Source organism: Exophiala bonariae, assembly GCF_035927105.1.
Source record: "Exophiala bonariae strain CCFEE 5792 chromosome Unknown scaffold_36, whole genome shotgun sequence".
Taxonomy (NCBI): Eukaryota; Fungi; Ascomycota; class Eurotiomycetes; order Chaetothyriales; family Herpotrichiellaceae; genus Exophiala; species Exophiala bonariae.
Window position 1 is genome coordinate 186,337 of NW_027042511.1, and position 24,368 is coordinate 210,704.

Consider the following 24,368-nt stretch of genomic DNA (forward strand, 5'->3'; position numbering starts at 1 on the left):
GAGGGACGGCTGCCCGCAGGAGAGGAAGGATTCGATGTGAAGACAGCATGGAGAGGGAGGGGGAAATGGTGCCAGTTGTGAGGTTGTGAAGTTGAGGTGTTGGATTGATTGGAAAAAGATAGTGTTGGTTCTTCAATCGTCGGAGGAAAGAGCGACCAACTTTCATTTTGCTCGGTCGTACCTGCATCTTCATCTGCATCTTTCCCCAACGAGCGACTTGGTCCCTTTCCACTCTGTTTTTTTTAAAACACAATCTCTTCCCCCTACAACTGCAATTACAACTTCTTGCAGTCACTTCTATCCATGCCATCCATCAATGCCCCAATCTTCTAAAGACCGCACGGGAATTTGGTCCTACATTCCTTTCGGTTCCTCCCCTCGCCGCCGCTCCGTCTCCAACGGTCTTCCCCTGAGAAATACCGGGGCCACCTCGTCCACTTCCTCCGACCACGCTCCCTGGGATCCCTTTGAGAAAGCAGAGAGACAAACTGCAGGCTCCGGGCACCCTACATCTTTCAACCTGGAGTCCCTCAAGCACGCCTGGATGAACCAGACGCAACAGGCCCGGTATCTAAAGACCGGCGGCGTCTTGACTTTTATCGTCCTTCTGTACCTGTTCTTGTCAGGCGGAAAGGGTGGATCGACCACAAACATCTACACTCCGGCAGACTCCCCTACTACAAAATGTACTCAGCCCCACGATCTCTCCAAGCCTCTGGTGCAATATGCCCTCATGATCGATGCAGGGAGCACTGGGAGTAGAATCCATGTCTACAAATTCAACAACTGCGGGCCCACCCCCGAATTGGAACACGAGGAGTTTAAAATGACCGAGAAGAAGGAAGGCGGATCCGGCTTGAGTTCATACAAGACTGATGCCGAGGGCGCAGCAAAGAGTCTGGATCCTTTGATGGAGGTCGCCCTCAAGACCGTCCCGGACGCCTACAAGTCTTGTTCTCCCGTGGCCGTCAAAGCCACCGCCGGTCTCCGTCTTTTGGGCGACCAGATGAGTCAGGCCATCCTCGAGGCGGTTCGAACCCGCCTTGAGACAAAGTACCCGTTCCCCGTGGTTTCTCGAGAAAAGGGAGGTGTCCAGATCATGAACGGCGAAGATGAGGGTGTCTTTGCCTGGATCACCACAAACTATTTGTTGGGCAAGATCGGAGGCCCCGACGAGACCCCTACTGCAGCTGTTTTTGATCTTGGTGGTGGCTCAACTCAAATCGTCTTCCAGCCCACTTTTAAGGGGAGCCCGGGCGGAGGGATGCCCCCCAAGATGGCCGAGGGTGATCACAAATACAAGCTGAAGTTTGGTGGCCGCGAGTTTGAGCTGTACCAGCATTCTCATCTGGGCTATGGTCTCATGTCCGCCCGCAAGGCCCTCCATGCCTCTGTCCTCGACCACATGCACAACCAGAATCCAAACTCCCAGGCCTGGCTGTCCAAACCCATCCCCAACCACTGTATCACCCCAGGTATTGAGAAAAAGGTCGAAGTCACCATGCCTGATGGGCACCCACTCGCCGGTGAGCATACGGTTCTCATGCAAGGCCCCATCGACGCCATTCCCGCTCAATGTCGCGCTCTTGCCGAAGGCATCCTGAACAAGGATAAGGCCTGTGGCCTGGCTCCTTGCTCTTTCAACGGTATTCATCAGCCATCCCTGGAAAAGACTTTTGCACGCGAGGATGTCTATATTTTCTCCTACTTTTATGACCGCACCTTCGAGTTGGGCATGCCTGAGTCGTTCACACTCCGTGAGCTACAGGATCTGACGAACAAGGTCTGTGGTGGTGAGGAGAAATGGACCGCCTTTGCAGGGATTGAGGGCGCCCTGGCCGAGCTCCATGATCGACCAGAGTGGTGTCTGGATCTCAACTTCATGAATGCTCTCCTCCATACTGGTTACGAGATGCCCATCGATCGTGAGGTTAAGATCGCCAAGAAAATTAAGGGCAATGAGCTGGGCTGGTGTTTGGGTGCCAGTCTACCCCTACTGGAAAAGGAGAGTGGTTGGGAGTGCCGCATCAAGCAGGTTTCATGACACATGAATAGATGGTAATGGGGGTTAGAGTGTTATGGTAATGGCTCGGGGTTCTTATTCATTTGTACATGGTTTCAGGGGTCGCATCATTATGAGACTAGAGCCGATGTCGACGATCAGCATCTTCTCGCCAATGGTTTCAATGGGTCATCAGTAGGTTTGGGGATCAGACGAGTGGACGATGACAGCTACCTGTGTACAAGCAAGGTCTCCGCTTGAGTGTGTCGAGACGTTTTGAACGGTGCTAGAAAGTCTTATTAGACCTGACTCGCAGTTGCAATGCATGACTGAGATAAAGCATACTCATGGCCAGGTCGTCTGCTCCCACATTGTTTCCCACCATTCACACCTCAACGATGTCGCCCAATCCATTCATGTAGCTAACCGGCTTCCCATTCACGTCTCTAGGCTGATATTCCAACAACATGGTCGAGAAATTGAGCAAGTCTTTCCCATACGACACCTCAACCCAATGCGCCAGCATATCCATGCCCGCCACCGCGCCCGCTGCAGTCCAGAACTTGCCATCCACCACCCAATTTAGCGTCCAATTCCACCTTACCTTTGGCCCAATCTCTCGCCCGGCCTCGCTCAGAGTATGATTGACAGTCGCCGACCTCTCATCCAGCACCCCGGTCGCCGCAGCGACCAGTCCGCCCGTGCACGTGGTGAACAAGGCCTTGAGACTTTTCGACCTCTCTACAATAAAATCTCGCATGTCCTGTGGCAAGTTGGCCGCATACGCCGGATCCGGGCCCCCGATGAGCAAGTAATCGAGTTGCGGACAGTCTGCGAGCGTCGTCGTCGGCTTGGCCAAGAACCCGCCCGTCAGCGGCACTGGATCCAACGTCGATGCGATGTGGAAGAAGTTGATTTGAGGGGCCGTTTTTGCTAGTTCCTTCCCACCGTATTTCTCCACCGTGTCATGGGAGATGTTGCCGACGATGTCCATGGGACCGGCCAAGTCCAGGAGCTGTAATGGCACCAGAAGGAAGCCGAAGTTGATTGTTTCGACGGCCATGCTCGTTGTTGCTGAGGTATTGATGATATATTGGGTTGATCGAATGCTACCTTTGATCTATATTTGGTTACGTCTCGCCAAAGCCTAGTAAGTAGCACAACAGGGATTCTAAACATTTGCTTATGTACCCATATAAGATATATATCAGCTTCCAGCTTCACAACGAACGGACACCTCCGCATGTGTTCGTTATCCGAACTCGAGTCAGTGCAGTCGGTTCTCCCCAAATTCATAGACCCTCACATATTCGTCCAGCTTTGTGGGAACGTCGGAGACTTTAAGTTGTCGTTGGCCATCTCAAATGGGAGATTTGGGAACAACTGGAAAGCGGGCCACATGAGAGCCGCTAGGGGAAATATCTTTGTGATTTGGCATTCAGAGGCTCGGTCGGCGTGAGATACAGGTTGGAACTCCATTTCGGGAAGACTTTGAACCGACTATTTAAATGGGTTACATCTAATACCAACCATCCAAATCACTTGATTGTGCTACAACTGGACTCGCCATGACAATGAAGAGCTCTACTCTTGTGCTCTTTTCAGCATGCGCCTTCTGCGGAGTCCAAAGCCAAGTGTTTATCTAGATCACCCATTCCAACTCCCACAGGCGCCCAGCTAGCTAAGTACCCACAATGCTAACCGATATAATGAAGTCAAAAGCCGCCCTTGCCCAATAACTCTTCCCCAACCTCTCGGAGCAGGGGCTCGGCTTTCCATTGCGAATCCTTTGCCAAAGTCTTCAACGCCTCCCGCACATCCATCGCCCGACATAGGTCCCAGAGCATCTCGTCAGCCGGGGCGCCGTAGAGAAGCATACCGAGGGCCAGGAGCAGAGCGTGCAGTGTTTCCTGGACGTTGGAGGATGATGGCGAGGCTGGGTGAGAGGCTATCTCTGAAAGCGAAGTTATGGACTCAAGGAGCGCAGCCGTCAGATCGTCGCTGACTCCGAGATTGTTTGTGCCATCTTCTTTCTCGGAGCCGACGGAAATCGCACCGTGAATCCGCTCGTTGTGATTGTACGCACCAATGTTATAAATGAGAGCAGCAGCCATGGACCTCGAATTCGCATGAGGTGAGAGGAGGCCCTGTGCTGCTAAAGTTTCTATGGTCCCTCGCAGATTCGAGGTTGACTGCTCTTCACTATGGCGGAAGAGCTGCTCTTGAAAGATTGTCGAGCTGAAAAGGTTGCACGCGAGTTGAAGAGTGACGGATTGGACGTTGTACTTGGCATCCGTGAAATTTACACCGGACTCGAATTTGGGAAATACGGTGGTGAGGGTATTGTGAGATGGCTCGGTGGTCAAGAAGCTCGACACGCGCGGGTCGACAGCTGCGGTACGAACGAGATCGATCACGGCAAAATGCGAGTCCGGTGGAAGAGAGGGGAATGTTGAACTGAGATGGGCGCTGAAGTTGTGCAGATCCGGGAGCGGTGCGTCTTGCATCCCCTTTGCCTCTCGGGACTTGATGTATGAGATTAGATCCTGGACAGAAGGATGCGATGAGAATTGATCTCCAACCTTGGTCAGAAGTTTGTCGAGTGGAGGAGTGCGGGAGTAGAGTGTCGGCCGTTCAATGTATCGTTGGAAGGTTGGTAACTTCAGGTTTGCGTGAGGGTGCTGAGGTGGCTGTGCCATCTGAAACAATAAACGGACATTTCCTCGAAGCTGCGCAGGATTGGCACCAGACCACTCGTCTTGTTTTTGGCCCTTGAGAAATGTGATGAAAGTAGGGGTGGCTCGGATAAGGTAGCGCTGGGCGACAGACTGGGCAGAGTGTGAAGCAGATATGTCAATTTTGATCAGGCGTGCAGTGGGGAGATGACCAGCTTCGGAGGCAAGCTCGTCGTAGGTTGGATAGGCAATCTTGCAGGGTGGACATGTGGCGGAGGTGAAGAAGATGACTGCACATGAGTCCCGGGCGGTAGACAGAAGAGAATCGACTTCAGAGGCTGTGGTGGTGTTGTATACATGACCTGGGGACGAAACAATGGCAAGCTGATGATTGATGAATTTTGGCTCTGCACCTTTATTTGAGTTGGTGCTGTTTGTTCGTTTAGAAGCGATCGCGTTAGGGGCGGGCTTTGGTGGGGATAGGGACGAGGCTGAGGTTGAGGTAGAGACATGGCTCCGCTGCCCATTGGCATTTCTCCCCGACATGGCATCAGGTGCTTGAGTCATAGTCCTCATGGATTGGTCAAGTTGTGTACGCAGCATTTGGCCGATTGGGGTACTCAGGAATGTTTCTGGCAGACTGGTGATCTCTTCAGGAATGCTTTTCCCGACCAGAAACATGGCAAGGTCTTGGGTGAAATTGTTGCAATTGTGCAAAAAAAGATCGTAGGATTCGGGAGTGTAGACTTGCTCGAGAGACTCGACATACTCCTCCACCACGTCGACCGGCAATTCCGTCTTGCCTAAATCGACGACTGACATGGGCCGACCATGATGGGTTGAGCCAGGGATTTTGCGATGAACCCCCTGGCCAAAGAAATACTCCACGCTGTTGAAGACAATTGCAGTATGGTAAATTGCATCGATTTGAATGCCGGTCAGAGCCTGAGAAAACTGTCTGGCCATGCCCTGCCAACGGTGGTAAGAGACATGATCATGGCATCTCAGGGGTTTATACGTACCTGTGACAAGTCATAAACATAGAGTTGGACATCCATTTTGGAGATGCACAGGATGAGCAAGAAGTACTGTTAAGGAGTCAGTGTAGTCATCTCAGTGCCCTGAATGTCATATATGTGACAGAACGATGTTGCAATCCAGGCACCATAAGAGTGATGTTCGAAAGGCGAGAGTATCTTGAACGAGTGGCACTGTGATTGCCAGCAGTAGGCGGCAAAAGTACCTACGTCAGCACGGGTTCTCTGGTATAGTACTTCACCGTAGGTAGAGTACGGTGGATTGTAGCGAAAGCGAGTGAAATGTTTGCTGCTTTACACCTGCCTCGCCACCAAATGTCCAGGTCAATCTTGCATCCCTATGGAACCATCGTGGGTGTACATCGTATGTGCAGGAGATTTTCAAGTCTGATGCGAGAAATATGACCTTGAAACATCATGGTGAGGAGATATCTAATCAATGTGATCACCATCTCACACCGAATTCAGCCGCCCCGCAAAACTCCATCTAAAGGCAAAGCAGCGGCAGCCAAATCAACCGCATCAGCTTCAAAATCGCGACGGTCAAAGCTCGCCAAGGAGAGTGACATCTCCGCTGAAGAAGAAATCGAGATCAAGGAAGCATGGACTTTGTTCCGAGTGCAGGATGTTGATGAATACGAGGATGAGAAAGAGGGCATCATCAAAACCACTGATGTGAAGAATGTCTTGAAGTGAGTCACGACAAGAACTTGATGGGCGATTCGAGTGTACCTGGCCAACACTAAGCCTATTCGTGCAGAGCCCAAGGTCTCGCTCCAAGGTCCAAGGTGGAAATGGATGACTTTATCGAAACCCTTGATCCTGATTCATCGGGATATGTCACTTATCCTCACTTTCTTGCGCTTTGCGCCATACAACTCAAGTCTAAGACGGACGAAACGAAAGCAGAGGAAGTCGAGACGGCCTTCAATCTGTTCACCCATGGCCAAGTCAGAAGTGATGGAGATGAGGTGATTGGATTGAACGATCTACGCGCGGTTGCACGAACGTTGAAAGAAGACGTCAGCGACGATGTGCTAAAAGCCATGATTCTCGAGGCCAATGGAGGGTCTGGTATCAGTAGAGGCGTGAGTATGGAGGATTTCCGGGGCATTATGACTAGGGCAGGTGTCTTTCAATGACAAATCAAAACCACAGGGTCACAGAACAACAAGAATCATAAACGCAACGACATCGAAATCGGCTGGAAAGGAGTTTTGAAGTTGTAAATTGTAAACTGTGACGTATGTCTCCATGGATATCAAACCAAGACCTCGAAGATCTTGGTAGTAGAGATTCGTGGAAGGTCTCGCAACTAGCTCTTTTGGCCAGTTGTGATCGAGACCCGATTCTCATCTGGCTTCCCTGTCCACACTGACTCGCTCTGGGGATAATTGAAGCGGACAGCTCTAGCATAGATAGAAGCGGTGTTTGGATGTGAGAGAATGATTTCTCAAAGTGAACAGCATGTGAATGGGTGATTCAATGTGCGTTGTGCAAGGGGGGCTATCAAGGGGAAAAGATTTGCTCCAGTGCAGAAACTGCAAGACCATTGAGGCCGAAGCTATACGGTAAGCATCGACATGTTTGCTTCTCGCACACCCAGTTACTCAGCATGAATCAATGCGTATTCTACTGTTCAGAGGTGAGATTTCTGTAGTGTGGAAGGTAGATAGAGGAGGAACGCTAGATTGATGGGAAATTGAACGAGAACGAGAAGTTGAAGAAAACTATGTGCCAAGCCCGAGCCCGCACCAGTGCTCCAAGCTAGAGACCAACCGCGTTAGTGTCAAGGTGGCTACGGTGGAACACTTTCTACTTGCTGGACGAGGGGCTGAACAGCCTTGCTACGCTGGCAACAATACCAAAAGATGCCTGGGCTCACCAAGGTACAGTCGGCAAACGACAACCAACTCTTTACTCAAAGCCAAGTGCTGACAATTATCCGAGACACAACAGGACCTGTGGATCCGGCATGGTGACGACTCATATCGAGATCAAGCGCGCCATCGGAGATTGAGAGGCACGTCAGGTGAATATATTTCTGTGACATGCTGTATTGGACCTCTAGTTTCCAATCGTCTATAAACTCATTGATAGCCAATGCTATACTGAATTATGAAATTCAAATCTCATTCGCATTAACAAGTCATAGACCTTCGGAGTAGAGTATACTATACACCAAATATATTCATACAAATGTCACTTCACATCCACGCCATTGGTATGTTTCTGAACTCGATCCAATTCGGATCAAGAGTCGGTAACTCCCGGGGTATTTGTTGTCGATTCGTCGTCATTAACTCCGAGTTAAAATAGTCGGAGAACGTGGATTAGATTACATCGAGAGAGTCCATTTTCCAGATCTCCACATCCATGACTTCAGACTCTGAAATCCGTGTGACACGCCTCCTATACCTGATTTCTCCAGCTCCTTTTGTCTCCTCATCACCACTGGGAACCACGACAGTCTCGTCGATGATGCCACCTATTAGCCATACTTTGGGACCTAATCCCACATATCGCAAGCGGGGAAATTCACTCTTGCCTCCACTGGCCGTCGTGCCGCCGAGCTCCTCCGAAAACTTTTGTATGTGATGCTCGTCATCCCCACTGACAAACCTCTCAAACTCACAGCGTAGTTTATCACCCTCTGCACCTTCTTGCGTCGGGCTGAGTAGCCGAATGGCGTACAGTTTGCCAAGGAATGGCATGAGCATCCGCGTAACTTGCATATTACTGCACATCAGAGCTGCACTGAGCTGGGTGAGATTGGGGGCTGATCGGATAAGCCTTGCCAGACTCGTCTGATGTAGTGGCCATCGCGATGGAAGAATCAAATGTTTCAGACTCGGACCACAGACATTGCAGATGTTGTCCATGTAGAGATCACGAAGGCTATTGTTCGGAGTGGGAGTGCTCCGCGACGATGATCTGCTGCCACTACCACTGCCACTGCCACTGGCTGACAGTGCGTAAGGAGAAGCACCTGCTGAATTCGGGGTCGAATGGGATTGAGAATAGCCATTGACACCCTCTGGTTTGTGCCTAGCATTGACTAGGTACAAATGTTCCAATCCTGCGGCGCGTTGGAGCTCGAGAGCGTGTCGTTTGTGGAGTTGATCTACCCTTAAGGTCTTAGGCTTGGGTTTGTCTATCTGCTCAAACGGAACCAACCAGGTTCTATCAATAAAATAAGTGGCATTGCTAGGCGCGGTAAAGGCATCTTCATCGAACCCGAAGGAGTTGATGGCGGTGAAATCTTCGCAGTAAGTAGTGTCGAGCACACTCATACATACTGCAGCGTCCATGGACGCAAGCAGATTATACACACCTAATCGAGCTATCTTCAACTGTTTCTTGGCCATGACAAGCCTCCGAAAGAAGTGAGGAAAGATGACCGACGGTTCCCCTTGATCTCTCATCCTGGGGGAGAAATGCATTTGGACATTGCTCAACTTGTCGCCGTGAAGCAACAAGGTCGAAATATCATCGGGATGACAAAGAGGGTCATAATTTGTCATGGTAAATGATCGTAGGTTCTTCAGAGGTGGTAGATCCGAGATCGGGTGCGGCGTCCGGGTTCGCGGAAACTCCAACCATAGGGATTGTAGGTTGGAAAGGCGTGCCAGGCTAGAGTACACATTTGGTTGTATACGGGCGTCCAGATTCCATCTGTTGACCATTAGCCTCATATGGACACCAACTTTTGGCAACATTGCACGTTGAGCCTGGGGGAAGCACACCTGAAATCCTCCACCTGGGTACACTTTTCGAGGGCAGCACTGACTGCGATGTTCAAAATCATGCCATATTCCGAAATTCTGCCCGCTTTGGAGTTCTCCTGTTGATCGGAACCTCCAAAGTCGCCCATGAGTCGTAGCGACCTGACCAAATTCGAGACGTTGCGTGTCACGAGGGCATTGAGGCCCATGCTAAACGGGCTTGCGCTGCCAAATCCTTCGGGGACATCATCTTTGTAGCGGATAGAGGTATAGGACGTCAGGGTCACGGAGCGCCAGAGGTGAGGAACGGTCATGTAGTACAATGAACGCGAAGTGCGACATAGTCGGGCGAGTGATGCGACATCGCCATCGAGCTTTTGGGCAGAGTCAATGTCGGACTTGAACAGTGCGGAGGCAGAGACGTGGAACGCCTTACATATGAGATGATTTGGGCGACGGTAGTCAGCGGTAGACTGGTTACGCCAAAAACGCCTTGGATCTCAGGTCCATTGACATAGAGATGGCTGCCTCGAAAGGTCATGCTGTCGCGACATTGACTGTGACTGGAGGGAGCACGGTAATTGTGTCATTTGTGAAGAGGAGTAACCAGGGCGAGGACCGATATTTCTGCCAGTCTGTGTCTGGGTGCGAGAGTGGTCTCCGGGTTGATGAGGACGAGGGCGCTCGAGTTCCTGGGGAGTAGCAGCTCAAGTGATGGCTGGACTTGACCAAGACTCCCCAGGTAGATATATCAGGCAGAAAAATGCGTACGGCATGGCATGGCATGGGTAGGATGGGAATTGGCTTGTGGCTCGCAGTGTGGGGGATCGAGATCATCTTTCGGATGCTCGACCAGCCGAAAAAGTGGCAGCTCAAGGTAAATTTGGTCCGCCGTAGCTACGGTGCGGCATGATCAACACTCCACCGTAGCATATCATGGATTGCTACTATTAGCTACCTACCTAGGTACTGGGTTGTCTACTGGCAGGCATCCCGTCTTCCCCGTGGTCGTCAACAGACGAGGTAGTGCGGATAAAACCTCTGGAGAGTGGAAAATACTCCCTCATGGCCTCTATTGTTCGCGACCAGTCAGTCTGTACAGACGATGCTCAAAGAGGATAGATATATCGTCAGGACAGGTCAGTCTCGCCGTGGGGGCGATGACGCCTATCTGCATTAGTTTGTGTTCATCAGCCTCACGACTGCAATTTTAGCCTTTGGGCGCCTTGCAGAGTAACTGAGCCTTTTCGTTGTTCGCTGTCCCAGTATGTACGCTTTGGGTTGACCCCCAAGCTCCCAAGCTGAGCTGGCGAGTGAGCCTATGTTTTTCGAGAGTATCAAGGTTGACCTTCAAGGGTGCGGTACCATCGGAGCAATATTGAATAATCTATAACAAGAGATAACTTCCCTGCTCTGCTTTGCAGTCATGGATGCTGCCACTGCCGCTGCGGTGGCAGCCTTGGTGGTGTCAGTCTTGGCCATGACAATCGCAACTGCACAGGTTCTCCAACAGTACCTCAACACTGGCCTGCTCATCCGCATGTGTGATAGCGTTGTCTATGGGAAGATGCCCGGCCGAGGTCGTCGAGTTTGGCAGTACGCGCAATTTCGTTTCCGTGTCATTTACTCTGTACCAGAGGTCTACCTCCGCCCAAGTCTATGGAAGGCAAGCCTTCCACACCATGACAACTGGGAGCGTGGGTTGCTGCCACTTCCAGATCTACGCCACACGGCTGATCCTAACGCTACTCAAACAAACTACCTGCCGGAAAATACCTCTGGGAAGAGAACCAGGCTTGCGCATTCTGCTGTTGCTGGAGAAGCCTGCTGGGTATCTCTGTGTCGCGTGGCGCAACATGCTTGTACGGATGACCTCTTCTACGACTTGCAACACTGTGATGCAGACAGATGCCCGTCAGATCTTCCTGTCGTGCCCATGCAGGTTTCCATGCGAGATATTGTAGTTATCGCTTTGATGGCAGGAATGAAATGCACCGATGCCTCGTTCCAAGGAAAGTTCGTCGCCATGGACGGTGCAGCTGGCACAATCACTAGTTCGTCGCATCCGATGTTGGGGTCCATCATGCACTTCAGTCCAAGGAATGCCCATCGACCTTTGGGTATCCAAATTCGAGCTGGGTCCATCGAACCTGGATGGATGGCGAGAATGTGGGATATTGTCACCATTGCTGGCCGGAGATATGACGCACGGGACAGAAAGATATATGAATTGTATGAGGGCCACAGTTGGGTCGCAACATCCCGTGGTCGTTCCATGGTCAAGGCACTCCCTTTGAAGCAACCCGCCTCTCGCTCGCCTGTGCGAAGCTTTCGATTGAGGTCGACTTCCCCTACCAGGATCCTGCGGCGCCGTGCGACTGCTCACTCGCCAAACCGAGCGCAATCGGTCAGTGGAACCTCCGCCCTGACTACTTCGTACCACATCAGAAATGGAAACGTAATGAACCAGTCTCAAAGTACAACCAATTCTCGGGATTCTCCGAATCGTGAAAGGTCTCCTGAGCAAGTGGTGCGAGGTCAGTTGAGCACACAGCACGACACTCTTCATCCAAATCTTTCCCCGGGGAATGCCAATGCAGATAATCATAGCAGAACGAGGCAAAGGAAGTCGATACTCCCATGGAAACGGCATCTCCGTACTCTCCTCTCCAGAAGATTAATAGACTCCCGCATGGGCAATACTCAGCAAAGTCCAAGTGAACATGCTACGGACATTGAAGGCTACGGTGGGGTTGTACATCCCGCTACTGCAAGAATAAGCACGCATGATGAATCAGTAAATGGTGATTTCCAGGGTGTAAATGCAGCACCCTTTCGCGCTTCTACGAACGTCAATGGAAATTGGTTTCCACCAGCCTCTGGGCAACGGAGAATGTTGGATGGCGGGATTCTGCAGCAGTACATCAAGGAAAAGCAGCAAGCCGAGCAAACCATACCGCAAGGCAGAAATCTATTCCTGACCTGGAGGCCATTATCAGCAGAGGAGGCATCACCCACAGAAGACGTGCAGCAAGACTGGCAGGCCTCATTGGTTCACTCAAGGCGTGAGAGATCTTCATCTCTGGTCGACAAGTGGCGAGAGGTGCTTAATAGTCGGCAGCAAATGAGGCAAGAAAGGGACACCGAGACCGAGTGGGAGATTGAGAGCTACTACTCCGCTTCACGCCAATCAAGTATCGCTGCAAGCGACCGAAGGCGTAGAGTCTCTCCCTCAGACGTACGTTCGTTCTCGCGCGAGAGTCACAACTCAAGACGCAGCATACAGAGCTCCACAAAGAACTCAAAGCGAAAGCACGGTCGTACCGTGGATGGAGAAGTGCTGTCACAACAACAAGATCATCGCGAAAGCCCTCCTCCCAAGGTCTCCTCTCTGCACCCCGTTTCAAGAGACAACCACATAAATTACAGTTACGGTCGTGAGCCTATCGAAATCGGCCAGATCCACGGGAGAAATGCTTCCGCTGCGTACTCAGTCGAACCTGTTGATGACCCTCCCCACAAGCCCGACCCAGAAACGACTGCCCAGTCAAAAGTGGAGCCCAGCCGACGGAAGCGAGTACACTACACTGAAAGGGACGAGGCGCCCGCACCTGCCGACGACAGCGGCCGACAAGAAGGTGAGCAAGATATTGATATGTCTCCACAATTGGACGCTCTCGGGCCCGTGCCTACTAACCATAAACCCGTGGGAGGGCCATTGCCACAAAGTGATCCTGTTATCACCGTTGAACCTTTGCAAGAAATGCCCGAGAAGAGCGAAGAACCATCGACACGCGGTCCATCTACTATCATCGCAGAAGCCCCCCGAAGCATTCTGCGACCGCCTCGAGAACGGTTTCCCGAGGACCCGAAACCAGTAAGAGAAGGAGTTGCCCCTCGGGTCAAAGCTGGACTTTCCGAAGGAATACCAGCTCACGCTCGCTGGACAAAGATCCGTCGAGGGCTCGTCAATCCAGAGGCATTGAGACAAGCAGGCGAGCGTTTTGAAGAAACGGACCACCACGTGGTTGTGTTGAGAGTTCTGTCAAGGCAGGAAATTGTGGACTTGGCGAGACGCACGCAAGAGATTCGAGGTAGGTCTCCCGGTCTCCAATCTACATATTCCAAAGACTCTCCCCAGGGTCCTGAACAAACACTGACCCTTAGCTGTAGAGGGCCGTGAACGTGAGTGGATTGAATCCCTGCAGACACAAGAAGTGAAAAGTACGAAAGCAAGCACATCCAATCGTCCAGATGATGAACCCGCAAAAAGCATTCCAGGTTAGTCTTGTATCCTCCTAGTCATGGTCCAGTGCGGGGACTGACAACCCAGACCAAATTCTTTCAGCAAATCCCAGCACAGAGGATGCGTCATCAAGCATTAATTGGTCCAGTCAGTCTGTCTATGGCTCTGGCGGAGAGCCGAGGATATCCCACTCACCAGATGGAATTTCAGAGACAGAGGAGGTTCACCGTGGTCGAAGTACCTCGTTCCAACCCAAGAAATCCAGCATAGCCTCAGGTGTCGCCTTACGAACTGACGATTCTCCGGGTGGGCAGAACAGGTCAATGTCGCCTCGACAGGCCCTAGCGGCGCAGTGGGAGGAGCGACTGAAGACGAATGGACTGCCTCCGCGTCGCCGCGCTTCTACTCGTTCTCAATCATCTTCTTCAAGAGAGTCTAGTTCTGCAAGCGATTCCTCGGACAAATTCAGCATTGGTGTCACCGGCGATGTTAGCTTTAAATCTCACCCGTTCCGGCGGCATGGGATTTCCCAACTTGATGGATCGGACGTGCAGCAACCAAGTATGATAAAAGCGAGGGTAGGAGATGGTGCAATCAAATGGCTGTGGATCTGTCAAATCGATGTTCTTCCGGGATACTTTGCGAACCCGTGGCATGACTATTTTTCACGAGAAACATGCTTGGGTACAATTGTGACTATGCTAGAGGCCCTGGAATATTATACCGACCACTCCACTCTGGCCTACGTCGATGCTCTGCCATGGTGTGAACATTGGCTACGTCGAGGCCAGGCTACGCATCCAAGCTACGCAATCAACGCGATGGGTGGGGTCATAATCCCAGGAGGGTATGATCTCGTCAAGTTTGAAAGTTACAGCTCGCCAATGCCGGTCATCCAGCTACTCGGATCCTACCACCGACAGATCGACCCCTCTAGTTACCAGGGTTCGGATGCTCTGGTGGTTGAGAACCTGGCCGAACTCATGGCCTTGGATTCTTGGCTCTCTTTCTGTGGTCGGCAACCCGAAATCTATGATGGTCGAAACAATCTGTTGCAAAGCATGCCGATGCTTATCCAGAAATTGATGACTGACTTTGAATTTGAGGGAGTTCAGCAGCCTTGACCGGACAGCGGCAGAGGGAGGACACCAAATTGTCAAGGAATTGGCTGGACTCATAGCCCACACACTCGAGAAGGCGTTGTTAACGGAAGAGGAGCAGTTGTTCACGATGATGGCCATGTTGAGGGCTGCGAAGATGGCACTCTGCCTGCTGAACGGGCCAACCACTGCCAAACTGCGGGACATCTTTCTCCGTGATGTGCAGGTCTACCTGGTATGAGGATAACGCATTCGGTGCATGAGTTAGGATATGTCCTGATTTGTGAGCATCGCCTTGGCAGAAGCCATACTATCTGGAACGGAGGGGCTGCCAAAGTATTGATGTAGTGATCGGTTGTCGAAAATTGGGAAAGCATATTAAATTTTCAAGCCGACTTGCTTTTTCCTTTGAGTACTTTCCGCCTCTGAGCCATCATGTGAGTGTACAGTATATAACTGCCAGGTACGTAGATGAACAGAACAATCTTGAGTAGCAAATCAACATTTTGTCCTTCTTTTGCCGCAGGCTTCAACGCCAAGTACATGAGTAGACACTCGCTTGAGATGCCAATGGGGTAGAGCACAAAGAAGGTGTTGTAGCGCAGCCAAGTCAAGAATGAAGGTATGTTCTCGCTGATGGTGGTCTTCCAGACAAAAAACCCGTAGCGGATGACCTCTGTGATTCCCCAAGCAAGCAAAATCCAGGAGAATGCGATTGGGCCAGTCTTGGACCCGGCGATGACTTGCCCCCATGAAGTGGTAGTGGACACGATCTGTGGATATCTTTCCAGCACGATCCAGACGACGAGGATACGTGAAGAGACTTGCATCGCAGTCGTGACGGGACTGGCACGAACGATGCCGATGGCAGCATGGACGACCTCGAGAAGTGCAATTGTTTGAGTCCATTTGAGAAGGGGAAAGAGTGCTTCAATGAGTCCATGGAGCTTTCCGTGCGACGCCAGGGTCGGAATAAGGACCAGGGCTCGCAGAGTCACGATCGACCAGAGGAGGAAGCACACTGCATTGTATGCAAGCAGGTATGTCTGAGTGACCAAGGATGAAGGCGTAGGCTTGGCCGTGGCTTTTGGGCGAACTGGTTTCTCCATTTTCGCACCCAATGGTTAAAGTGTCTCTATCAGTGAAGAAGGGGAATGTTCGTGTTGTCGCCGTTTTGGGAGAGAGCCTATGAAGGCATGTTGGTGCTCATGCCTTGAAATCGTGTGGGAGGAATCGTTGAGACATTGAGAAAAGTTGGAGACCGAGGCGGGAGAGTTTCTTGCGGTATCACGTGAGATCATGTGAGATCACGTGCAAAGGCTCGCATAACATGCCTATCGTTCCGTCAATTCAAGGGGCTCGGGCACTCACTCAGGCACTCTCGTCCTTCCTCATTTCTCACCAGCCCAACGCCGTGGTCAAGTCAAAATGGGCACCTATATCCGAAATGGTTTGTCAGATCCATGTCGACTTGCAATACGATGTTCTTTCAGCGTCAGTGGCTCTGTGAGTTCCTTGTCACCATATGTTTAGACATTGTACAGTGGGTTATTCTTGAATCTTGGCCGCTGGGCGGCCCGCGGGGGTTACCTGGGGAGCCCGACCCCGAGCACCCATGCGTGCGAAGTATTCTTAAATCACTGAGCATGCTTCATTGCCGTCGAGTACGACGTTTGAGGCTAGAAGCTTGGAGCGATGAGCAAGGGTGTCGTTACCATGAATATCCTACGAATAGCATAGGCGAGCAAAACTTTTCAACGACTTGTCAGCTATTAGTCGTTCTCAGCAAGGCGTTCCTCTCTGGGTTGCCTATTAATCCATGGCTGGAAGTATGGGGCCGAGAGTGTCAATAACTCGAAAACGAAAAGCATCCTCCAAGGAGAACCTCGCTCGTGGAGTGTATGTATCTTTATATACATCTCACATGCCCTATTCTGGCCACCCCTCTGAGCCGAATATAGGTGTTTCATCCGTGGCTATGGCCTACAATCCTTCCCAAAGAAAGCGAAATAGTGCGCGGTCCATGGACCATGAGGCATTGAAGAAACGATTACTATTGCAATAACTTCCACTAGAACCTTCTTAACTCTCAATCTCTTGCCAAATCCGTCTCAATTTCTCTGCTTCTGCTAGCCTGTACCCTGTGCTGCTCAGATAGGTATTTGTCTTTGCGTTGACACACCAGTGGTCCTTCTTAGAAAACACCAGACTATTCCCCACAATGGCGGGAATGGTTCTCACATTTGTCGACGCGGCTATCCAGATTGGCACACTCATAGCTGGTATTTTCGCTGACAATGAGGCTGAGAAAGACTTTCGGAATCAATGGACCCCAGAAGCGGCTGCTCAGCTATCTACTGACAATCCGGGCAAGAACATCATGGTGGTTTACACAGAGCACGACGCCAGTGGTTTGGTTGGGGTGGAAAAGAAAGCGGTCGAGTGCGATACCCCGGGAGGAGCCAAATTGGCCTATGTTGTATACATATTTGATGAGGGAAAATTCGTCCTCAAGGGAGACGGGTATGGTTATAATCCTTGTGCTTATGCACCTCACTTACTCATCAATTCTAGTGGATTTCTGAACTGGTGTATGGTGGGGACATTCGACAAACAGGACAAAACCGTGAGTGCGAACGACATGGATTTGGCGTTGTGTAACCTAACAATGCGCAGGTCACTTTCAGCAAGACTCCTCAGGCCATCCAGATGGAGGCGGACAAGAAGAAAGCCGAGGAAGATGCAGTAGCGGCTAAGAAGGCAGAAGAAGATACAGCAGCTAAGAAGGTCGAGGAAGATGCAGCAGCTGCTAAGAAAGCTGAAGACGATGCAGCTGCCTCCAAGAAGGCAGAAGAAGATGCAGCCGCCGCTAAAAAGGCAGAGGAAGCTGCAGCAGCAGCTCAATGGCCGGAAGACCACTCTATGCCGGTCGGAACTCCTAGAGTTGGAATACCATCAATGCAACAATCTCCAGGATATCCTTCGAGGACGCCATCAACTGTGCCCAGGTGGCAGGAAGGACCCGCAACAGACGAGCAAGGATTTGAAGCCCCACAACCTGATACCTACGCTGAATGGGATGAGCCATACTACGGAGAGGATAATTTATCTTACCAGGACGGAGAGAACGATGGTTATTACGGGGAAGAGAATGACCCTTATACTGGCGAGGAAAATGATCATTATAATGGAGAGGGAAATGATCACTATAACAACGAGGAAAATGACCCTTACCACGGAGAGGAAGACGATACTTTTGACGGACAGGGAAATGGTCCCGTTCATGCGGGGGAGGATGATACCTTTAATGATGCGGAGGCAAATTATCAAGCATCAGGCTGGGAAGACCAAGACCAAGACTACCTACATGATGCCGACGGTACCATCTCATCTGAACAGGGGGAAATGAATCCATATGGACAAGAGGCTATGGGCCAAGGGCCCGGATATGCCCCACGGCAAGAAGCGTATGCCTACGCCTATTGAGAACTGAACCTGTGCAAACGCAGAAAGATACACCCAGCATACCGAGAGAATGATGTGATTGGACAGTTAGTCAAGGAAATGCGCCCTGGGCGCAGCGCTGGGGCTTGAATACGAGCACAAAACGGTTGAGTCGGCAGACTGGGCCTCTGAGTTGACGAACAGCTGGGCTTCTATATCTCGCGCCACAATGACTACATCTTCTGTGTCGGGTAGCCTCGTTGTAGTGGAGAATACTTTTATCTCTCGCTTACTCTTGCCACTCGCAATGCCGCATCCCTATCACCTAAATAACAAATGAAAAACCAGAGTATCACTACATTCACAAGAAGACCCAGCAGAAACACGCTGGCTGATCTACCTCGAATAGTTCCACATAGTTTGTGAGACGAGAGCCTCCTTTGGAGATCGTCTTCATCTTTCGAGCCTTAGGCAGGAGGAAAAAAGTCAACGATTGTTGCAATCCAGCCAAAGTTCCCACCCTCGTAACCCCAAGACCACGTATGAACGCAGCCGATTATTTTCCCGGTGTCTCACACTTCCTGAAATCCATAAGAAAATCTCAGCGAGAGATCAGATGACCGCAAACCAAGGGACGGTGATTGCGTGGCGCAGTTGGGAGGTGAGAAGAGCTCGGACTGCAGGATGTCTCGAGCAGATGAACGCAACGGTACAAGTTTCCTCCAACATGGAATTTAACTTCGATATATCGCTAGACTAGGGATTTGGAGTCTATCTTCGGTACCAAGAAGGCTTAAACAAATTTTGGGAGACAGTGGGAGAGAACTTCAGATGTAATACGTTGTCGGATCTCTGAAGACCCCCCACCTACATAAATTGTTGCTGATGCCGCTCCCCTAAGTTTTAAGGCTGCAATTCTAAGCAGTCTCAATCAAAGCAAGATGGTTTCAATTTTCACCCTGGTGCTTGGTCTTGGATGTGCCGTAATAGCTTCTGCGCATCCACCGAACTATCATTCATCGCCTGACAGACTTACCTCGCGTGCCAATGCTGGTGAGCAAATTTTTCTCGGAAGATTCATCTCAACACCCACGCCAGACGAACTGTTGATACAACAGGGTGCAGTACTCGTCTCTAGTGCAGACGGAAGAGGAGTGATCAATGCTGTCGCTTGGAATGTGAGTAGTCCAGCCGCGGCTATCACAGCCCTTGGGGCAGCCAACGGAACCACAGTTGTCACTTCCAATGATCAAGGATTCTTTTTCCCAGGCTTCATAGGTTCGATTGGAATTCCGATGAGAGGGAAGAAACGTGCTGACAGTCACAGATGGACACATCCACGCTCCGCAATATCCCAATCTGGGACTGTTTGCTGGAACATTGCTTGACTGGCTGCAGGCATATACCTTCCCCATGGAATCTAGTCTTGGTAATGCTAGCTCGCCAATGTACGCAAATTCAACCACCACTCCAGATCCATTCGCCAGGGCTCAAGCTGTGTATGCACACGTGATTGACAAGACGCTTTCGTATGGCACTACCAGTGCAGCCTATTACGCGACAGTCGATGTACCAGCAACAAATCTCCTTGCAAGTCTTGCTCTCCAGAAAGGCCAACGTGCCTACATCGGACGCACTTGTATGGATAACCAGGAGTACAACCCGGAATATTACCGGGACGAATCACCCGAAGATGCGCTCAACAAGACACTTGCGACGATCAAGCATATCCAAGACATCGACCCGTCAGGGGAACTGGTTGCTCCCATCATCACCCCTCGCTTTGCACCCGCGGTCACAAATCAGTCCATGACGATGTTGGCTGAATTGGCCAATAACATGAGCCTCCGCATTCAGGCTCATGCGGACGAGAATGTTGGCGAAGTCAAATTAGTGGCGGAAATGTATCCCGAATCGTCCTCCTATGTTGGTGTTTATGATGACCATGGACTCTTGACCAATCGAACCATCCTAGCACACGGCGTCCATATGACGGATGCAGAAATTGCCCTGGTCGCCGCTCGAGGTGCGGGAGTTGCTCATTGCCCAGCCAGCAATTCAGCTCTTGGTTCTGGGATCTGTCATGTGCGGAAGCTCATTGATGCCGGCGTCACAGTTGGGCTTGGAACAGATGCAGCAGGCGGATACTCCGCCAGCGTACTGGAAACAGCAAGGCAGGCATTCTTAGTAAGCCGGCTGCTGAGTTTCCAAGAGGGTCAAAATGCAAGCCTCAGTGTACCAGTTACTGAGGTCTTGTACCTCGGAACCATGGGCGGAGCAAAACTCACCGGCATGGAAGGAAGACTGGGTGGATTTGCTCCTGGTATGCTATGGGATGTACAAGAGATTCAACTGGGCAACTGGGAGACCGAACCGGTTGACATCTTTGGTTGGGAGAACTGGCACGACAGAGTCCACAAGTGGGTATGGAACGGTGATGATAGGAATGTTAATCGTGTCTGGGTAGGCGGAAGATTGGTCCATCAAAAATGAGGCTGCCCCAACTACCTAGGTAGATCACTCCAATTCAGTTGCGCAAAATTGGTCTCTAGAGGTCGCTTGAACCTAGTTTGGGTAGTTAGACTTCATAAATATTGGAACGTGTCCAAAGGCCAAACGTAGCTATGAAATTTAAGCTTCGACATATTGCTTGGTCAAAGCTTTGTAGCTAGAACAGACATGGGCCGAGCCACGTGTCGCCCGTGGGATATACGGTATACTGAGTTGAAAGATACGGGACGCTGGGTACTCGTGTTGTGCTAGAATGTTTTATGATTAGAAAAGAGCTGATGCACATCACTGGCATTAACGGAGATAGGCCTTGGAGATAGTACTCACTTGTGGGTCTTGAATTCTTGCTGTTGCCTATCTTGTTGTACAAAACACCCCGCACGATGCTTTCATAGTCAGATCAGTCGCTCTGAAGCACCAAACCGTAGATATGGCGCCAGGAAATCACCCGGGTAATTACACCCAGGGGTACTCTCAACAGACGTTGTCGTCACATCTGCTACGCACAGCGGAGACAGACGCTGCCTTTCTTTTACCACATATCAAGAAGCATCACAAGGTTCTCGATGTCGGATGCGGCCCAGGGACTATTTCCTTGGGGTTCGTCAAGTATGCGAGCGAAGGCACGACTGTTGGTATAGATATCTCAGCAGAAGTGTTGGAGAAGGCCAAAAGCATGGCGGCGGAAGCCGAGATTCTCAACACAGGACCTGGTTCAATAAGTTTCGAGGCCGGTGACATCCTATCAGGCCTGTCATATGCTGATAACTCATTTGACATTGTATACTGTGGTCAAGTGCTAGGGTATTTCGTGGAGTCCCCAGATCTGCCAGTCCAAGCATTGACTGAGATGCGACGAGTTCTGAAGCCAGGAGGTATTTTGGCAACGCGTACAGGAGCGGAGCAGCACTTTTATCCACGGAGCTTTGATCTCGACCGGCTATGGGTGCGGAATTTCGAAAGAGCTGTTTACAAAGGTGTGGTGCCTGCTGTAGATTCGGTTGGGAACAGCATGCCTGGGCTATTTCGCAAGGCCGGTTTCGACCTGGAGATTGGGGGAATCCATGTCAGCGCTGGAACGACTGTTTATTCGACACCCGAAGCTCGAAAATGGTTGGCTCTGCGGGGAACCAGCCAGTTGCAGCCTGGTGATGCTTTTCACCAAAGCTGGCTAGATGCCGACATCACTAATGAGGAGATTGAGCAGACCTTGAAAGCCGTGGCGGAATGGGCTGAGCACGATGGTGCTTGGTTTGTGGCGTTACATTGCGACGTGCTTGGATGGAAGTAAAAGGTAAAAGGTTCAAAGAGCAGAATTCTTGGAGGTAGATAAATAATGTAAGAGCCGATGTTTTACCGGGTTAGCATAATCGCCACAAATAATATTGTGAATCTTTCGATCAGAGATTGGTAAATGTTGGCCGCAAGCAAAACTTCATTACTGATAATCGCGCCCCAGAGAAGACATATCAAACACCATAGTGATGGGCGGACTGGACCAAGAAGTCCTCGTGGAGCAGGTCAAAGATCCTGAGGACTTCCAAACTTGCTTTGAATGCCTTGCAGAGGCATTTGGTCGACAGGCAGACGACAATCTATGGATCAGTACCAACCCGGGTTGGGATACACCTGAAGGTGCTCGTAAAAACGCAGAAAGGATGATTGATCACTGGCGCAAATCCGACAGCAACACACTGCATCTCAAGGCCACCATACCAGATGACCAAAACCCAGCATCCAGGCGGATAGTGGGGTTTGCAATATGGTCACAAATTTCCATGGTGCCCGGACAAGGACAGAAGCCAAAGGAATGGAAGCCCAGTGATTTTGAAATGCACCATCCTGATGACGAGAGGGAACGACGATACGCTTCTCAGATGCTAAATTCTTTACAAAGCCAGCGCCGGGCATATATGCTTGAGCGGGCCAATAAAAGCCCGCCGTACGTTATGGCACTTGACATTTGTGCGGTGCATCCTAGTTACCAACGCCGTGGGATCGCTTCTAAGCTGGTTCAGTGGGGTTTGGGAGAAGCAAAACGACGTGGAGATCTCGAGGCCATCACGGAGGGATCTGTCAGGGGAAGGCATGTCTATCAAAAGCTAGGTTTCAGCGCGGATGGTCCTGAGATTGAATATCAATTGGACGAGGAATTTGCCAACCGCATTTCCCCATCCAATTTGTTCATGAGAACCGGGAGTGGCTACTAGTTGGCTCCTATTGCGGGAATGAGATACGCTTTTGGCACTATATCTTTGTCTTAATTCCTATTCGAATGCTTAAAGTAATGAGCTTCATGAGACAGCGAGATAGATACATATCGTAATGTGGGTTGGTAACATGAGGACAATCGATTGGTGTCAGGGTGAGGGTTGACGAAGGGCGCTGCTTATTAATTGAGTTTCAGAGGCTTCGTTGACTATCATGAGCCCAATCCCGTAGCCTTCTCAATGTTCCCCTGCACCAAGGGTCTTCTTCGACATATCAATCCTGATGAAGAATGGCTTCACTCACTGAGGAAACTGTTCTTCCACGCCCTGGTGCACTATCGGAGTCACCATCTTCACCAATCCCGGGCCCTACTGAGGAAGCTTTCACCGAGACTTTCGGAAAACTACTCCCTCCAGCGACTTATCTACACACGAGCGACGGAAAAGCAGTATACTACGATTTAGTACCTTTGTCACCACTTTCGCAACAAGATGGCTCGTCTACGCCCGAGCGCGTGCTTTTCATTCATGGCGTACAAACTCCGGCTCTAGGGATCCTTCCACTTGCGCGAGCATTGCAAGCATCATTTCCCGCGACCCATTTCGTGCTGGTGGATCTCTGGGGCCATGGATTGAGCGATACTCCTGTTGTACCGCATGAGCCAAGTCTGTTCCATAACTTACTAGATTTCCTGTTGGACAGATTGGAATGGCCCTCCGCCCATCTTGTGGGCTATTCATTTGGAGGCGCTCTCACGGTCGGATACGTTGTCTCGCGACCATCAAGAGTACAAAGTTTCACTCTGATTGCCCCTGCCGGTATCATTCCATCATCTGCATTTACAACCGAGGAGCATGCCCATCTACGTGGCGACGATGAAGCTGCAGCGCGGAAATGGATCTTGAATTTTCTCCAGGGCGGCGAGTTGTTAGTTCCAGCTGATTGGAAAGAGAGAGTCGAACGTGGCGAAGTGGTTGCCGAAGCAGTGAAGGCATGGCAGAAAAAGGCCCACCCTGGACACATCGCATCCGTCGTTGCAATCTTCAGGGACGGTGGTGTAATGGATCAAAACGCTGCTTTCGAGAGGGCAGCAGGCAGTGGAATCCCATTTCTGGTGGTACTTGGTGAGTCAGATGACGTATGCACCAAGGAAGAACTCGAGGAGCTTGGGTTCAGGAACATCAGTGTCGTCCGGAATGTTGGCCACGAGGTTGTGCGCCAAAAAGTCCCCGAAGTCACATTGTTAATTGAAGATTTCTGGGCCAAGCTTCGGCCAGCTTGATCTAACATCATGAGCTAAGTAGTCAGACCAACAAGGAAAGTGGTATGACGTGAAAGCAGACCTTCCACTGTGAGATGGTTTGTAACTTCATTTGGGAGCGCTGACATTATTCGTGCCTGTTGAGCACTCGTCCTA

General features: G+C 50.8%; 12 protein-coding genes across 12 annotated transcripts; 8 read left to right on the plus strand and 4 right to left on the minus strand.

The window, feature by feature from the left end:
- Positions 1 to 316: 316 nt before the first annotated feature.
- On the plus strand, positions 317 to 2,044 carry GDA1 (Guanosine-diphosphatase; the record flags this gene model as incomplete). Its single annotated transcript, XM_064852692.1, has 1 exon — positions 317 to 2,044. The coding sequence occupies one exon, from the start codon at positions 317 to 319 to the stop codon at positions 2,042 to 2,044; it is 1,728 nt and encodes a 575-aa protein (XP_064701156.1).
- A 343-nt stretch (positions 2,045 to 2,387) lies between these two features.
- LTR84_009151 (uncharacterized protein) lies at positions 2,388 to 3,065 on the minus strand (the record flags this gene model as incomplete). Its single annotated transcript, XM_064852693.1, has 1 exon — positions 2,388 to 3,065. One exon carries the CDS (start codon positions 3,063 to 3,065, stop codon positions 2,388 to 2,390), a length of 678 nt encoding a protein of 225 aa, XP_064701157.1.
- Positions 3,066 to 3,717: 652 nt separating this feature from the next.
- On the minus strand, positions 3,718 to 5,735 carry LTR84_009152 (uncharacterized protein; the record flags this gene model as incomplete). The annotated part of the gene is made up of 2 exons (XM_064852694.1): positions 3,718 to 5,646; positions 5,700 to 5,735. 2 exons carry the CDS (start codon positions 5,733 to 5,735, stop codon positions 3,718 to 3,720), a joined length of 1,965 nt encoding a protein of 654 aa, XP_064701158.1.
- A 396-nt stretch (positions 5,736 to 6,131) lies between these two features.
- LTR84_009153 (uncharacterized protein) lies at positions 6,132 to 6,943 on the plus strand (the record flags this gene model as incomplete). The annotated part of the gene is made up of 3 exons (XM_064852695.1): positions 6,132 to 6,406; positions 6,475 to 6,806; positions 6,873 to 6,943. The coding sequence occupies 3 exons, from the start codon at positions 6,132 to 6,134 to the stop codon at positions 6,941 to 6,943; spliced, it is 678 nt and encodes a 225-aa protein (XP_064701159.1).
- A 1,104-nt stretch (positions 6,944 to 8,047) lies between these two features.
- On the minus strand, positions 8,048 to 9,980 carry LTR84_009154 (uncharacterized protein; the record flags this gene model as incomplete). Its single annotated transcript, XM_064852696.1, has 3 exons — positions 8,048 to 9,389; positions 9,461 to 9,813; positions 9,876 to 9,980. The coding sequence occupies 3 exons, from the start codon at positions 9,978 to 9,980 to the stop codon at positions 8,048 to 8,050; spliced, it is 1,800 nt and encodes a 599-aa protein (XP_064701160.1).
- An 885-nt stretch (positions 9,981 to 10,865) lies between these two features.
- On the plus strand, positions 10,866 to 15,026 carry LTR84_009155 (uncharacterized protein; the record flags this gene model as incomplete). Its single annotated transcript, XM_064852697.1, has 4 exons — positions 10,866 to 13,533; positions 13,613 to 13,720; positions 13,773 to 14,736; positions 14,792 to 15,026. The coding sequence occupies 4 exons, from the start codon at positions 10,866 to 10,868 to the stop codon at positions 15,024 to 15,026; spliced, it is 3,975 nt and encodes a 1,324-aa protein (XP_064701161.1).
- Positions 15,027 to 15,171: 145 nt separating this feature from the next.
- LTR84_009156 (uncharacterized protein) lies at positions 15,172 to 15,894 on the minus strand (the record flags this gene model as incomplete). Its single annotated transcript, XM_064852698.1, has 1 exon — positions 15,172 to 15,894. The coding sequence occupies one exon, from the start codon at positions 15,892 to 15,894 to the stop codon at positions 15,172 to 15,174; it is 723 nt and encodes a 240-aa protein (XP_064701162.1).
- A 1,112-nt stretch (positions 15,895 to 17,006) lies between these two features.
- LTR84_009157 (uncharacterized protein) lies at positions 17,007 to 18,271 on the plus strand (the record flags this gene model as incomplete). Its single annotated transcript, XM_064852699.1, has 3 exons — positions 17,007 to 17,308; positions 17,360 to 17,411; positions 17,462 to 18,271. 3 exons carry the CDS (start codon positions 17,007 to 17,009, stop codon positions 18,269 to 18,271), a joined length of 1,164 nt encoding a protein of 387 aa, XP_064701163.1.
- Positions 18,272 to 19,170: 899 nt separating this feature from the next.
- LTR84_009158 (uncharacterized protein) lies at positions 19,171 to 20,722 on the plus strand (the record flags this gene model as incomplete). Its single annotated transcript, XM_064852700.1, has 2 exons — positions 19,171 to 19,507; positions 19,557 to 20,722. The coding sequence occupies 2 exons, from the start codon at positions 19,171 to 19,173 to the stop codon at positions 20,720 to 20,722; spliced, it is 1,503 nt and encodes a 500-aa protein (XP_064701164.1).
- Positions 20,723 to 21,170: 448 nt separating this feature from the next.
- On the plus strand, positions 21,171 to 22,031 carry LTR84_009159 (uncharacterized protein; the record flags this gene model as incomplete). Its single annotated transcript, XM_064852701.1, has 1 exon — positions 21,171 to 22,031. The coding sequence occupies one exon, from the start codon at positions 21,171 to 21,173 to the stop codon at positions 22,029 to 22,031; it is 861 nt and encodes a 286-aa protein (XP_064701165.1).
- A 193-nt stretch (positions 22,032 to 22,224) lies between these two features.
- LTR84_009160 (uncharacterized protein) lies at positions 22,225 to 22,950 on the plus strand (the record flags this gene model as incomplete). Its single annotated transcript, XM_064852702.1, has 1 exon — positions 22,225 to 22,950. The coding sequence occupies one exon, from the start codon at positions 22,225 to 22,227 to the stop codon at positions 22,948 to 22,950; it is 726 nt and encodes a 241-aa protein (XP_064701166.1).
- Positions 22,951 to 23,240: 290 nt separating this feature from the next.
- On the plus strand, positions 23,241 to 24,233 carry LTR84_009161 (uncharacterized protein; the record flags this gene model as incomplete). Its single annotated transcript, XM_064852703.1, has 1 exon — positions 23,241 to 24,233. One exon carries the CDS (start codon positions 23,241 to 23,243, stop codon positions 24,231 to 24,233), a length of 993 nt encoding a protein of 330 aa, XP_064701167.1.
- Positions 24,234 to 24,368: the final 135 nt, after the last annotated feature.